Genomic DNA, 16,682 nt, shown 5'->3' on the forward strand with positions numbered 1-16,682 from the left:
GCTGACATGTGCAAGTTTGACCACCTTTGGCCTCCACCCTGCACTCAGCTCTTACCTGTGGCTCCTAGAAGCTGTCAGCATGCAACAGCAGCCACACCCTGGCAAACAGCTTTTGACTGGCCAGCTAAACCAAGAAAGGGTAGCTGATGGGTCTCAAACCCTCACAGAGTTAGGGACTTCCCCTGCATGCAAAGACAGGCTCTGGAGGATTGAGTGGACGAGACTAATAGAGGGCCCAATGGTCAAAAAGGTGGTTTCTAGAGGGAAGGGAGGCAAACTCCATTATCTCTTGAGACAGACAGATGCCGACAACAACCACAACTATGGACATAATTTCAATCTTTCTGGCATTTTGAGTTTCAAAATAAGGGAGCAGGGTGGGGTGGAGCAAAGCAAGAGGTCTTCTTACCCATCCACTGGGTGTCTTTTGACGTCAGGAGGAAGGAGAAAGACAGACCAGCCTTTCCACCTGCTAGATTCTTCCGCAGCTGTTCCTCCCTTTCAGTTAGAACACAGCCAGGTGTTGCGAGGCAGCTGTTAGCAGGTGGCTGCCAATAAATATTATCAAAAGGCTCCAGCTGTTTGAAAGCCAAGACCGGGGGAAACTTACACCCTGCAGCTAATAATAATAACAATAATAACAACAATTATTATATCATTTGTACCTCAGCTGGCTTAGTTGACGAAGGAGTGAGGATATGGGGGATGGGGTATAAATAAGACATTGCTCCACCTGTAACTAGCAAAGGTAGAGGCCTACTTCATAGGTTTGTTTGAAAGATAAACCCCCTAAAAGAATGTAGTTATCCACCCTGAGAAAGTCAGACTTAATACAGAAATTAGGGTTGCCATATTTCAAGAGGTAAAAATGCAGACACAAAAAGTTGTTGAGCTTTTTTAAGGCAATCGCCCAATAGCCCCTCCGCCAGAGCCACCCACCCAAATCCATTTGCTTTAAAATGTAAAATTTCTCCTGGGTGGGCATGTAGGACATCCAAAAGAGGACACGTTCAGGAATTCCCATACGTATGGCAACCCTACATAAATAGTAAAACCAGTCATATTGATGTGGGATTATTATTATTATTATTATTATTATTATTATTATTATTATTTGATGAGTCATAGCATTCGGAGGGACTCTATGCATAAATAAAGTAAGAATTTCATAAACATCTCATAAGTCAAGGTAATGAATTTAGAGAGCTCCCTTACAAGCTTTCATAGAAGCAAACTTTGTCCCAGGCTAACCTGGACAAATAGAAATGTCCTTTTTTCCCCTAAGTTGTCACCTGGCCAAGCCAGAATGAACTTTTGTGTTTATTGAATTTCATCTTGCGGTGTTCAACCCTACAATCTCAAGTTTGTCAACATTATACTGAATTCTAATTCCCCTCCTTTGCATTTTGTGTCATCGGTAAATCTAATAGGCGGTGCTATTTTTCTATAAAAAGAGGTGCCAGAACTCACCATGAACGCCTGTCTTGTTCTCTTATAATGGCAATTCCGGTGAGGTCCAACTGAAAAAAGCCCTGCTAATAGGTATATTTAACATTCTAACCTGCCATTGGCTAAAATACAACTAGCTCTGGGTTTAGACTGAGAAAACCCTTGAAGAAGCCCAGTGTAAAGCTCTTCTGCTTTTATTAACAATAATAATCAGCAGGCTGTCAGTCCTGTCCATTTTCCTTGAAAATTGCCTGTGAAGGCAGACATAAATAAGAATAAAGAAAATTTATAACATCTCCAGGAAGACTCAATGCACAACTAAACTAGGTACAATTAAGGGCACTTCTAGACTGCCACTATTTTCTGGTGGGATCCAGTTACATACCGACAATAACAACAACGAAATTTTTATATGCCGCCCATCTGACTGGGTGAGTTGCCCAACCACTGTGTGGCTTCCAACAAATCAAAACTTCAAACACAGTAAAACATCAAACATTAAAAACTTCCCTATACAGGGCTGCCTTCATGTGTCTTCTAAAAGTCAGATAGTTGTTTATTTCCCTGACATATGACAGGAGGGCGTTCTACAGAGTGGGCACCACTATCGAGAAGGCCCTCTGCCTGCTTCCCTGTAACCTCACTTTTCACACTGAGAAAACCATCAGAAGGCCCTCAGCTGATTTCTATGGGCCATTAATCAGCTACATACGTATGATTCGTATAAAACACTCCTATAATGACGATGGAAGGGGGCTTCTGTGACTGTCCAGCCTTTAAAACCTACCTAAAAGAAAATATAGTTACTTAATCAAGCACCAACAGTAGAAAGAAAAGACTACACAATTCATGATGAAGTTATTATCAGATTTCTTGACCATACTGATGAATTGTAGAAATCAACAGGAAGAGGCGAGTCCATTTTACAGGTAAAATTCATACAGTCCACATGCAAGATATTTAAACTGAACAGAAAATGTGCCTTGTGATATGCAGAAAGAATCCTAGGGCAATAAAAACAGATATAAAAATAAGAATTCCAGAGAAACCAGAGAAACTTCTGATAAATGGGTCACTAATGTCACTCATCGATCTTAGTCACCACGATCTCAAATTAGCACTGAGAGACTTCTAGTTTTAATTTAGAGCTGGCTCATGTTACTTCTGGCCCCTTTCGGACTCTGGCCACAGTCCAAAAGAGTGAAGCAATCAATGACATCAATGGACTTATGCACACTTAACTGCGGGCAGCATTGCTCAGGGAAGCCAGGTTCTCTAGCAAAATGAGCATAATACTCATCATGTGCTGTGCACTGGAATCTCACAGGTCTCAGCTGCGGCATTGTTCCAGAATGGACACTGAACAATTTTTTAAAATTGCCAAGTTTTCTTGGCCAAGTTCTGTAAGCTCCTAATTCACACATTATGTTGGTAGACACTGTCAAGGCCGCCTGGCACTATGTTTAACCATAGAGGTTAACGCAGTCTTTTGTTTCTGATGATATGTCCACTGCAGGGTTTTTTTGTTTTAACCCCTCGCTTCTTGCAATTCTTAAAGGCAGGTTATCATTTCATGTTCTCCACTGGTGTTTTCGTGCTAGTGCTGTGACCAAAGTTATCCATCCTAATTATGTGGGCAAGGTGATTCAGCCCAACAAGAGCTGTAGTGGGCGGGGGGGGGGGATAGAACCATTCAAACAGTCTGAACAAAAAAGGCAAAAGGAAGTGTACAAGTGTGATGTTGAAAACTCTGTTCCTTTTCCGAACTTGTGGCAGGAGCTGCTGTGCTGTGAGGCCTTGTTCCATCCTCTGCTCACAAATGGTCTCCTAGGAAAGGTTCCCTCCACCTCGAAGTATCCATGAAGATAGAGGAGGAGCTGTGGTAGAGCCATAAGCAGGGGAGGGCTCCTTCCCTTCTCCAGACATCCTTAGTGCAGTCATAAATTTCCATCTCCACCTGATAGTCACCGTCCATGCCCTTCCAGTATCCTCCAGTGACAAAGAGTTTTCCTCCAAGAGGTACCATCCCTCCGTTTTCATGGAGGGTGTGAAGCTGTTGCACCTGCAAACAGAGTGGACGTGATTTGGATCTGTGTTTATGTGGCAAATCATATACAACAACCACAGCGGAAACCGCTGTAAATAAGACAGTAGATTGGCAACATACAGTTTCTATCTGAAGAAGTGTGCATGCACACGAAAGCTTATACCAAGAACTAACTTAGTTGGTCTTTAAGGTGCTACAGGAAGGAATTTTTTTATTTTGACTATGGCAGACCAACCTATCTGTAGTTTGCACCTAGTTCCTTGATGGAATCATATGATGGGGGTTTGTGCTGCCATCCAGTGGCTGAAATATATAGTGCAAGTTAATATCATCAAACCCCTTGGAGGGGGGGGGGTCTCTCACCCTTTCCTTAGCAGAGTTATTAAGGTGTTGTCTGGGTATTTCTATAAGAGGTAAAAAAAACTTGATTTGGTACACACCAGCCTTAGATACCTTGTTCATCAGAAAAGTCCAAATGGGGTTCTTTTTGCATCTCTTGAAATGTGGGATGCAAAAAGTTTGATAATAGTAGCCCGTACTTCAGAGAACAGGCCAAGACACATGTCTGTGATGGAGGAGCATGTGAATCATCCTCAGATTGGAGGATGAGGCTTTTTGCAATGGCAGCAAGTAACACATCTACAATTACATGAATGCAGGATATCTTTATTTGTATATTAACAACATTATTCAGTTAAGAGCTCTAATTCCAAAGACATTAGCAGTGCAATTCGATGCATGTCTATCCAGAAGCAAGTCCCATTAAATTCAGTGGGACTGACTCCTAGGTAAGTGTGTACAGTATTGCAGGATTAGAGATGGATGAACTGATTGATTTCAGTTTCTCTGTTTTTCCACTCTGAAATTCAGTTTGCAGATTATTTTTTTTAAGACATCGTGGAAATTCTTCAGCACTTTAGTGTAATTTTCTTGTAATGTTCACATTTTTGTAAGCAAATATGCCTAATATACACATTTTTTACAAAGCAATTTCCCCTAATAGAATGCCTATTTTCTTGAATGTATGCATTTTTAAGCACACTTTAACTATACATTTTTGACACATTTACTTATTTCTGTCTACTAAGCCAAGCAAATCTGAAATTCTACATATACTTGAGTTCATCTTGTCTCGTTGCCTATGTATAGGCATGTATAGACATGCCATCCCTGATATGGCATAGCAATGGGTGTCCAATCTAGTAGGCGCATATGCCAGAAGTGGTGGATGCAGCAGGAGTTTGTGGCAGGCTGCCCCCTGAGCCTGTGGCATAAGGTCAGGGCTGCACGCCAGCTGATTTCTTTAATACTATGTTGCTGTCTGCTTCCCAGCTCAGTAGAGAAGATGCTAAACTGTCATGAAGCACAGAGGGAGGCTGCGTTTGTACTGTAATGCCCCTGCTATGCTGCGAACTTACACCTGCCGAAAAGACTGGCCACCAGTGGTGTAGTCCGTTGAATTGTAAAAGTCACCCCTCTCCTTTATCCTCTGTCTCCCTCCCTCCCTCCCTCAACTGTATGTAAAAGTAAAGGTAAAGGGACCCCTGACCATTATATCCAGTCATGCCCGATTCTGGGGTTGTGGCGCTCATCTCGCTTTATTGGCCGAGGGAGCCGGCGTACAGCTTCTGGGTTATGTGGCCAGGATGACTAAGCCGCTTCTGGCGAACCAGAGCAACGCACGGAAATGCCGTTTACCTTCCCGCCGGAGCAGTACCTATTTATCTACTTACACTTTGATGTGCTTTTGAACTGCTAGGTTAGCAGGAGCAGGGACTGAGCAACGGGATCTCACCCCATTACGGGGATTCGAACCGCCGACCTTCTGATTGGCAAGTCCTAGGCTCTGTGGTTTAACCCACAGCGCCACCCATGTCTGTATGTAGTTACTCCATTAAGAAGGCTGGGCTATATTCTTGTTTGTCATAACGTCTGTCAACCTCTCCGGCAGAACACCATGAAAAGATCACAGGGCGAGGTTGCAGAGGAATAGTTCTTGGGTCCAAACAGGCAAAACGCTTGCTGAGAAACTGCTTGATGACAAGATGCTGCCATGAAAGTGTTAAAGAGGCAGCCGTCAAGAGCATAACCAATGGATGGCCGGAAACTGACCATTATTCATAGATCTACAGAGATGGAGAGACTGGCAGGGCATTCTTTGCACCTGTCCTGAGGACTGGAGTGGGCGCTACACAGTCAGCTGAGCACTGACGCCATGCGAACAGCTGCCGCAGGGTTTGAGGATGACGCTGCGTAAACCAACCCTCCAACAACATTACACACATCTTCACTGAAGCCAAACAGGCTGGAGGAACAGGCCATGCTGTGCTTGCTACCAGGGATATCCTCACTCAAGGAATAGGCTTCCTGCCATGGTGGAACATGGACACTCATCCTTCAGGCATTGTTCACATATTACTTTGCGTTAAGCATTCTGGGAAAGTGTCAAGGGGGGGAAGCAGGGGGAAGAAATACGGCATTTTAAAACGCCCGCTCCCCGTAACAAACCTATAGGCCACAGAAATCTGTATTTACTTCTATGGGTGCTACAGCCACAGACCTTCCCTGGAAACATAGTGGTGAAAGGACATTACTCCCTTACCCACCTTCTGCCATATATTAGCATCTGGATCATACACATAGACTTTCTTTGTGTTGTCGCCAATAAGGTAGATGGCTCCATGCAGAGAGGCACATCGAGGAGCAGAGAGGTATTTGGGGATGAAAGGGGATGCAATTACACTCCACACATCTAGAAGATAACAATAATAGTAATAGTAGTAGTAGCAATAATAATAATAATAATAATAATAATAATAATAATAATAATAATAATTTTATATATTGAAAACATTCTATATTAGAATGACATATGAATCTCAGGGGATGGGGGAGCTAAAAAGGAAGATGGACAAGAAATGGAGCAGGGGCAGATTGTCACAAGAGACTGCCCTAGATCAGTCCTGCAAAGGTCAGGATTGTTTACATGTAAAACCAGCGTCAGTGAAACAGCCTGTCCTGATTTCAGCTTGGCTGCAATAGACATGTGTGCTTATGTGAGTTTTCAACACACTTTGTTGTACTTTTGATCACATCATTCCCGTCATCACTGCTGCCTTTACTGGGCTGGGAAGCAAGAGAATCACAGGAAAACAACGTCTGCATAGGTTCACAGGAACCGGCCTTCTACTGAGTCAGACCATTGGTCCGACTAGCTCAGTATTGCGTGCACTGGCTGGCAGTGGCCCTCAAGGGTTTCTGGCAGGGGGGCATTCCCCTACCTAAAGATGGCAGGGAGTCTTCTGCAGGCATAGCAGAAGCCCTACCACTGAGCCACAGCTCTTCTGTGTTAATAGCCAAAGGAGTATACGAGGTCTTCTGGCAGGTAACAGTGTAAGAGAACATGAGTAAAAGCCACATTTAAAAGTATCCAGGGTATCAAGAATACCAAGGTACTATTAGTGTTTGCTATGTAACATCCTGAGATGGGCTTGTGGGTGGGAGCTGACATGGCAAACGGATGAACGACGTCCTTCCTATATAGCATAACATCATGAGACAAAAATGGAAGGTGCTGCAGTTTGCCACATGGCCCCCACAGGCAACTAAACCTGAGTCACATCGTACCAAATACCTTTCCTGATTACGTAAAGCAAATTGATGCTAGCTGAGAGTTTTTCTAAAAGATGTGGCAAATAGATCACTTGCACATCTAAATACAGTGGTACCTCGGGTTACAGACGCTTCAGGTTACAGACTCCGCTAACCCAGAAATAGTACCTCAGGTTAAGAACTTTGCTTCAGGATGAGAACAGAAATCGTGCGGGGGTGCGGCGGCTGGAGGCCCCATTAGCTAAAGTGGTACCTCAGGTTAAGAACAGTTTCAGGTTAAGAACGGACCTCCAGAACGAATTAAGTTCTTAACCCGAGGTACCATTGTATAGGCAGCTGGATTAAGGAGCACTAGGAGCAACTCCAGAAACTGAAGTAGGAAGTGGAGTAGGCTGTGTCCCCAGCAGAAAGACACAAATGAAGTCTAGCATTAGCTGCCGGAAGATACTCTGGGCTGCGAGCCAGTGCAGGAAGTCACACCCCATTAACAACTTCTCCCTCCGCCCCATATAAATTAGCTTTTGGGACATAAGACAAATTGAAATAAAAAGCCATACCAAAGCAGTATCAGGGTTCAAACAGGTCAAATGGGCCGCAGGCAATTAACAGCAAGCCCACTGTTCATATTTGCATACATAAAACTGAGCTGCCCACATTCCACAACACTTTGGCATGGCCAAGAAACAGAACGAAAGATGGGGCTATTCTGTGGATGGGGGAAGAATGATTCGCAAGGGCTGTCATCACCAGAGGCTGGCAGCAGATGTAGGCCCCACTTCACAGGCATGCGTGAATGCACACCTTTATTCTTAAGTGGGAGAAAACACAGTTGGCATTCACTCAGAAATGAAAAAATAAAGCACTGCACTTAGGTAGGGGTGGCTCAGCTGCAAGGAGAACAAAACTCAAAACAATAAAACAAACTAAGCAAACCAAACCAATTAAAACAACATCATAATCATAAAAACCTTAAAACAATAAAGCTTCGTTTAAAACATCACAAGCAACAGCGGTACTAAAAGCAATCTAAAAGGTCAAATTAAAAGTATGTGTCTTCTTGACACTGTTTCTAGAAACAGAGAGAGCGGGGACTATCGTAGCTCTGAAGGGGGTGCATTTCACAATCTGCAAGCAACACAAAATACATCCCTCATGCCCATTAAGTGAAACTCTGTAAGTGATGGCATTCTCAAAAGGGCCTCTCCTGCAAATCAACAACCGGCCAGTTTTATATTTATAGTATTTAATCCAATGGGAGGGAGAGGAAAAGTAATGTGTCCCTCAACACACATCCCACCCTCTATCATGAAAAGCATTTTGCAAGACTTGTATATTCTTCTAAGGACATGTGGTAGGAAGTAATGGCTTCAGTTTCAATACTAATGATGACAAAAACATTTTCACAAGGAATTTAGAACTAAACCAGAGCAGGGGGCATTGCTGGGCATGGGAAGGGAGGCAATGGGCAAAAGTAGGAATGGGCAAATTCAGTTTCACATCAATTTCACTTTCTTTCATTTCCTCTCATTTTTCCAGTCTTAAGTTGATTCAGCATATTTCCTCATCAGTATGCACTTTTTAAAATATAAAAAGTCCCCATTAAAAAATCAGCATTTTTGTATGAAATTCTCCTTAAATATACATCTTCATGCAGTTTTGTCTAATACACATTTTTACAAGCAATTTTGCCTAATGCAAGGTGTTTTTGTATTTATTATCTCCAATATATGTAACTATATGCTCATTTTATCCTAGTAAATGCATTTTCATGCACATTTATTGGCTGGGGAACTGCATTGTCAAATTAGGAGAGGTGCGAATTTCAAAAGATAGTCACGTTTCAGTTTGCAAATTGTTTCAGGAAGTACAAATAAAGTAAGTTCGCTTTTAAGTATGAACTGAACCAAATTTCTCCCCTATTTCCCCTATTCCTAGCTGCCCAAGCTCTGGGCCTTTTGCCCTGGGCCCTGGATCTCCTGCCCCCCCCCCATTTTCAACCACACACACCCTGCAAACAGGGTGTTTGGACATGTTACAAAGCACAGTGCCAGTGAGACCCGACATCTGCCATTTTGATTTTTGCAGAGGCAACTCTGTGTCTTGGGGTCTATGCCCCAGGTCTTTTAAGTACTTAGCAAAGCCCCTGCCACAGGGCCCATTTCCAAGTTTGCAGAATAGAAAGGATTCTGGTTTTGCACCTGCCCCACCCACCTTGGCCTGCTCTGTGAGCCCACGGCCTGCTTTGGAAAAGCCATCCATACACATTCCCCTCTGTTCCTTCTTACCTATTGCAGGGTTGTAACACTGCAGGGTTAATGCATTGTATTTGACAGCACAAGAGCCAATGAGGTACAACTTCCCAAGACACCCGGCGATGGTGAAGTTGCTGACGTACTTCAAGGCAGGGCTCACAAAGCACCAGCTGTCATTATAAGGATCATAACACTCCACCTCCACAACGTCCACCGCGGTGCCTACAGACAATGTGAGAAGTGGGGGGAAAGGAGGTTTGAGCACAGTCAAGGCCTACAGATATTTGCACTGAGCAACACTAGTGCCAAAAGAACCCACAAGTCTAATATGTAGGGTCTGGGTTGTGTCTCCAACAATCATAGTCACAGTACACCAATGAAATTGATGGACTTAAGAAGAAGAAGAAGAGTTGGGATTTGATATCCCACTTTATCTCTACCCTAAGGAGTCTCAAAGCGGCTAACATTCTCCTTTCCCTTCCTCCTCCACAACAAACACTCTGTGAGGTGAGTGAGGCTGAGAGACTTCAGAGAAGTGTGACTAGCCCAAGGTCACCCAGCAGCTGCATGTGGAGGAGCGGGGAAGAGAACCTGGTTCACGGTTCACCAGATTACGAGTCTACTGCTCTAAATCACCACACCACACTGGCTCTTAAGCATCCAAGTCCTCTGGATATAAGTGAATGAGACACAACCTTCTGTATGAAATTCAGTCCCACAAAGGCAGGCTCTTCTGCTCAAGCTGTAGTGTAGGGACATGGAATGGCCAGAGGGCACATTATGATATTGTCCAAACTAAACCAGCCTCATCCTTGTTAGTGCCTGTTGTTCCCATGCACGTAAAGCAAGAGGCCCCCACGTTACAGATCTCACTGCCTACCACCAATGGCATAGATCTCTCCATTGAGGACAGCGCTGGCGTGGTTGGTTCGTGGCTTCAGCATTGGTGCAATGGGCTTCCAGACACCATCCTTGAGGCAGAAGCACCAGGACTGAGTTGTTGACCATGTGTCATTCCGTGATCCTCTGGAGCCACCTGAAAACGGAAATAGCCATCATACTCACACAGAGTCCTAGTAGACACTTTTGTACAAGCACTTCAATATTACGGCTTAATACATTATTATGGCTTAACACCCAGTGGCGGAGCTTCATGCTCCGGCACCGGGGGGCGGAGAGCAGGTAGGGGCGGGGCTGGCACACGTCATGGGGCATGGTGCCCAGTGTGGGAGGAGTGGCAGCCACGATGGCACCCCATCGGGATCGCGCTGCCGGGGGCGGTGCGCTCCCCCCGCACTCCTCTTCCTCTGCCAGTTTTAACACCCTCATGATATTTTTGTTAGGCGTTCTGGTTCTCTTGAAAATCTTGTGGAATCTGTGAGCAAAATATGACTCAAAATGGTGGGTTGTGGTTCAGTTTACATTTTATTAGATAACTATGCAATCTGGCTGCCCTGATTTAAATTATCTGTTTTAGGCCAGAACACACCCCAAACAACTAAATCCATCCTCCCAAGATCTCAGCAGAATGTCTTAGTATGGGAACACGCCAAAAAGGTTCAAAGGCTTAGTAACAACATAGACTTGGAAAGAGCACTATCCTTACCTGTGACATAAACATCATTATTTAGAGCAATCACAGAAAAACCCCATTTATTGTAGTCTGGAAAATCAGGCAGAGCATTCCAGCTTTCTGAAATAATAGAACCAAACATGTAATTGGCCCTCAAAGTGTTATAATCAGGTAACCAGTATAACCAGTAAATGCTCTAGTTTTTCTGAGACTCTTTACTACTCTCAGGTGAAGAGATTTTGCCCCCTATGGGTTCCATCACTCCATAGTACTACCCTAAATCAAGACCATGACCCATGACAGTGATATGATTAGACCAAATGCACTTCTTTTCCATGGAACTTTTCCATATTGAAACAGTCCTATTCAAACCTACGTGTGTTTGAAGGTAATTATCTATGGTCATTATCTGCTTCATTGTTCACAGTGTTATCAGAATACATTCCGATTGCATCATATTGCGAAGATAATGCCAACGATGAGAAAGGTCCTCTTCTCCAAATTAGTTTTTCTACCCAATGCACTGCATTTGCAGGCCTGCCCAACAGCTTCCAACGTCAACATTGGCCTGAGATGAATGCAGCTGCTCAGCAGGCACCAACGCCAAAAGAGCACAGAGCATTACATCATACTGAAAGCCTTGTTTGTCGAAGTCCAAGGCATGGTTGCTTCTGCCCTCACCAGTGTTTCTGCTACAGAAAGTGGGTTTGGATAACATTAGGTGTTTTGAGATGGCAAGTCTAAATGTTAAATGTTTATGTACTGGTACCTATATTTTTCAAACTTTTTCACTTAACAGCAAATAGATAAAGGCAAATCTAAGAACTGGATAATCGCCAAATAAATAAATAACAATAAAAGAGTGGAACCACTCTGTGAGGGAAGGGTGAGAGGTTTTATTGTTGATTCCAGAGGAATTCTGTGAAGGAAGAGAAAGCAAAAGGAGCAAATGAAGTTAAACTTCCAGCCCATTGTAGTTGTTTTTTTTTGGGGGGGGGGGGCTGTGATAGAAAGACAACAGCACGTGTAATATTCTACCAAACTGCTAGCTAAGAGCTAAAACAACCTGACTGGTGTACACAAAATCAATGAGATAACTGGCAGGACCTCTGGATTTTGTTGCAATACCAGTTCCATCACCCCTGACCATGGGTTGTGCTTGCTGGGGTTGATGGGAGCTGTAGTATACTAGGCCCTCTGTATTCATATTCTGGTTATTCTGCAATAATTGGTTCTCTGTCTTGTTTCTGAGGGATTCAGGTCTCATCTTTTCCACCCACCCACCACCAAGGGTCTGGAAACATGCATTTCCCCAAAACACTACAGAGTGGCACCATCAAGCATGGCCTACCCTGTAAAGGCCAACTCATAAAGATGATAGCAACAGGTACCAAAGTGAAGATTTTATTTCCCCTACCTCTAAACGCTACACCAGTTCAGTTGCTGCCATCCCCTTGCAGTGCCTAGCACCGTGGGCCTAGTTGCTCCCTGACGTAAAGATGCTCTGAGCTGGAGAGTGCAGTTCTGGCATTGTTTGGAGACAGGTACTTACTAGTCTTAGTATTATAAAAGGCAAAATTCCTGGAGATTAGTGGTTGCTGTTCATCTTCTTCATTCTCTTCCAGAGCTCTGCCTCCCACCACCACTAGCACCTCCTCAAGCTTTTGTGGCAGGGCCTTCAGTCTCTGCTGGACAAATGGCCTGTTCTCCAACTTAGACAAGGGGAAAAAAACAGTGATTCTGGAAGCCCAACACCTCTCCCCTTTTTCCATCACTTTATACAATGACCTTGTATGATGTAATTCAGTACAGCAAAATTCTCAAATAAAACTCTGGGATAAAGGTAAAGGTAAAGGGACCCCTGACCATTAGGTCCAGTCGTGGCCGACTCTGGGGTTGCGGTGCTCATCTCGCTTTATTGGCCGAGGGAGCCAGCGTACAGCTTCCGGGTCATGTGGCCAGCATGACTAAGCCGCTTCTGGTGAACCAGAGCAGCACACAGAAACGCCATTTACCTTCCCGCCGGAGCAGTACCTATTTATCTACTTGCACTTTGAAGTGCTTTCGAATTGCTAGGTTGGCAGGAGCAGGGACCAAGCAACAGGAGCTCACCCCATCGCGGGGATTCGAACCGCCGAGCTTCTGATCGGCAAGTCCTAGGCTCTGTGGTTTAACCCACAGTGCCACCCGCGTCCATACTTCGCTGCAAATGCTAGACTGTGGCAGGGACTTCCAGCTGCTTTCCTCACAGATGGTTGTTGCCACTTCCCACTGTCTTTTAGACTAATTTGGATGCACTGATTTAGGCACACTTGGACCATACTTTAAACGTTCTTCTTAAAATATAAGGGCTAGAACAAAGTATTTAACATGTGTTTCTCTGGAATTGTGATCACTTTAAATTTGGGCTTTGGGGCACATATCCCCTCGTGAATTCAGATAGGCCCATCTAAATAAACTATCCTTTTTGGTAATGATCCAATTATAACTGTCTTTGGGAAAGACATAACCATAATCCATGTACACCAAGAAGTCAGTCATTGCTCCTCACAGTGGCATCTCTAGGAAAACTGCATGCACACCCACCCTTGCTCCTCCTGAGTCAATGGACTTAGTGATGGATGGGCGGGTGGGGAGAAGAGAAGAAAGAGGGGAACTAGTGGGGAAAGGTCAGGAACTCTTCCACTGCCAAAGGTGACAGTTCATAGCTAATTAAGAAATGAAAACTTATCTCAAACCAGAAGTTGGCATACCAAGATGAACAAATTCTAGGCACTGCAGTTAAGGACACCTATAGCTATTGGATCACAGCACCCCTTTTCTAGCTTTGGGGCTGAAACTGGAGCTTAATCAGGGTACTGTGGTGCCTCCAAGAACTGACCGTGCTACGATGTCTAGTGATGATGATCTTGCAAGCCTCCGATTCTTGAATCAGTGGTTCTGATGACAAGAGGTTCTGCAGGTACTGATCTGGCAATGAAACCAGATGCACTAGATCAAGGAGTTCTGGCAGGTGCATGGCTCTAGCAGACTTTTCATACTTCACCCACCTCAGCACAGCCTCAACTAGACTCTGCTCTTCTTGTACTTGGAGCAAGTTGTTGGACAGGTAGATAACCAGCCTCTCTTTGGATAGCTGCAGGAACTCCTCTTGTTGAGACACAAGTTCAAAATTCTCCTGCAGAAATGACCAGGCCTTAGATGACACTTCTGGGCAACCATGCAGTTCCCCAAATTCACAAATGCCCAAACAGTTGGTCGCATCCATCTGCTGCCTCAGGTACCGACTGCAGACTTTCCGGAGGACGGGGAAGTGGAGTTGGTTGGATGTCCGAATTAAGGCTTCCACATTCCCTTGGTTGATGGTCACCTTCCCTGTGTAAGCAAAGTCAATCAAGGTCTCCATAATGGCTGGATCCACCTCTTTGATCTCTACACGAGCTGAAATGCTTTCCAAGAAGTCACCAGCAAACATGGCATTGAAATAGTGGCTGCAGAGGGCCAGGATACTGCGGTGGCAGGGGAATTCATGTCCCTCGACTATTAAGGTGACATCTGAGAGTTTTGGATTGGAGCGAAGGGTCTGAAGTCCTTCCAGAATAGACTGGGGGTGGGATGGAAGGCAAAAATCGAAGTCATCGATGTTCCTCACCATGCTGGTGCTCCACTCCTGTCGTGGGAAATGGCCTTAGATGACTTCAGTAGAAAACAAACTTTTCCTAGTCCTAATCAGAAAGCAAAGAAGAAGTAAATAAGTTTTGTGCTTCAAATGGGAAACATTTTTCATCAACTTATGACTTGAAGTGAAATCTCCTTAGTGACATTTTTGGATCAATGGAACTCCCTGAAAGGAAGCGCAAACTGTTGTGACCTGGCATGTCCAAATAATAACACTAGGCATATAACCCCGTACCCCAAAACAACTGAATATAACCAGTGCCATATGTGTGTGTCCTGATTGAAATATCTACAAGGAACTTGCAGGGATAACCAAGGAAAAATCTATACTGATGTCCCCCACCCCTGAAAGCTTTCAGATTCTCAAAAGTACTTCTGTCTATTTTCCTTGCATAGAACGAGGAATGAGCTACAGACCTTATTCAAATCTCTCTGTTCAGAAACTCCACTTTCTTAAACGGCATTCTCAAAAACACAGAAAGCTGCATCTCGCTTCATGAAGCATTCTGGGTAATTGAAAGCTTGCCACATTTTTGTGACTTTTTTTTGTTTTTCCCAATAAAGGTACTTACCAACCAATAAAGCTACCTTTGCTCTCTGTAAATACAGTAATTTATCCTGCTTTTTCTAGTTATGAGGAAGGAAGGCTGCCAAAAGTCCCTCCAGGAGCCCACTATGGCATCTAAGGCTTTACCAGCCTTGCCCAAACACTTTCATTCCCATCTTCATTGTGATGGTGGGCTGTTGTGTTAATAAAAACTAAAGTTACCAGAAGGCTGCTGAATTCTGTTTCTAGGAAACTGCCTTATACCATGGGGCCTGTCTAGCTCAGTATTGTGTACACTGGCTGGCAGAAATTCTCCTGGGTTCCTGATTTCCCAGCCCTACCTGGACATGCCAGGCATTGAACCTGGGACATTTTGTACACAAAGCAATTGCTCTGCTATCGAGCTTCCTTCCCCTATGACCCTAATAACAAATTCGGTGCTTTTATGAGCTTCCACAGAAACATGACACACACAGTCCCGTATATGATGTGTGGAGACAAAACAGTATTGTAAGCAGTCTTACTCCCGTTGTCATTCTTAATAAAGGAACAGCTTGTAGTTCATAAGCAATGAAATTTGGTGGGGGAGGCAGGTCAGTATCTTTTTGTTCCTGCCTTCCCAATCTACTCTACCGGGTCCTCAGTGCTGACCTAGAAAGTAATTGACTATTGGACTTATGCCATATTAAGTAGCAAAACACTACCGATAATAAAATCCCCAGTAAAAATATTAGTGGTTATATTCTCATTTTAGTTAGTGGTTATATTGACACACACACCCCTTTCTTCCCGATATCCAGGAAACTTGCCTCTCAGTAGTTTGCTGTTCAGCAGTGCTGCATCGATAAGAACTTCTTGGTATTTGATCTCTGGAAAAGTTTGATACTTGGCTTCCTAGCAGATAATGGCTTATAACTGTGACAGCCCCTTGTGCCTCATGTTAATGGCCTGTACACTATTTTTGACTTGAGAGCTCCACCTTCCCAAATCCAGTTTGCTTGTTCCCTCTCATCTCATGTTGTCCCATTCAGCCCTGCCAGAAATCAAAACCGTCTGGCCTCCGGTTCTTACCTTGTTAACTTCTCTTACATCCAGTCAGACAGTCGGAGCTCGAATAATGCTTGGGGAATGGCTTGCCTTGACCCTGGGAGGAGGCAGTTACCCTGACTTGGTTTGGGTGGTGTGTTTTTTTAAGGCCGTTGTAGGCTGGAGGCAACCAATGCTTGTTTCTCTGTATGTATATATATATTTAGACTGAGGCTTACAGCCAGAGAGGGCTGGGAAGTGCGTTGACAGTTATTCTCTCCAGGCCACCTGTTCTTAAAGCAACACACCAATGAAGAGATAAGAAGAAGAGGGCATTGGAAGGAAAGCATGTCATGTGCCCATGGGAAGCAGATATGAAGCTGCTCAAGAGACTGTGCACTTACATCTGTTTTCAAATAGGCAAACTGTGGGGATAATGCAGAATCAATCTGCAATGAGTTTTTATTTTCGGAATGAAATCAGTTTCTCAATAAGTGC

The 16,682-nt window shown here is 44.1% G+C and overlaps 1 protein-coding gene across 2 annotated transcripts; it reads right to left on the minus strand.

The window, feature by feature from the left end:
• Positions 1-2,302: 2,302 nt before the first annotated feature.
• Positions 2,303-16,445, minus strand: KLHL30 (kelch like family member 30). Of its 2 annotated transcripts, none has more exons than XM_081191389.1 (8): positions 16,230-16,445; positions 13,815-14,652; positions 12,486-12,645; positions 10,967-11,053; positions 10,241-10,396; positions 9,394-9,582; positions 6,103-6,248; positions 2,303-3,511 (listed from the first exon to the last, which is right to left on the minus strand). In XM_081191389.1, exons 2-8 carry the CDS (start codon positions 14,586-14,588, stop codon positions 3,263-3,265), a joined length of 1,761 nt encoding a protein of 586 aa, XP_081047515.1. In that variant the 5' UTR covers positions 14,589-14,652; positions 16,230-16,445; the 3' UTR covers positions 2,303-3,262. The 2 variants fall into 2 exon arrangements, with proteins under 2 accessions (XP_081047515.1, XP_081047514.1); XM_081191388.1 differs by having other exon boundaries at positions 13,815-14,658; positions 16,230-16,444.
• Between the last annotated feature and the right edge of the window lie 237 nt (positions 16,446-16,682).

This window comes from Podarcis bocagei (genome assembly GCF_964188305.1).
Source record: "Podarcis bocagei genome assembly, chromosome: 4".
Classification (NCBI taxonomy): Eukaryota; Metazoa; Chordata; class Lepidosauria; order Squamata; family Lacertidae; genus Podarcis; species Podarcis bocagei.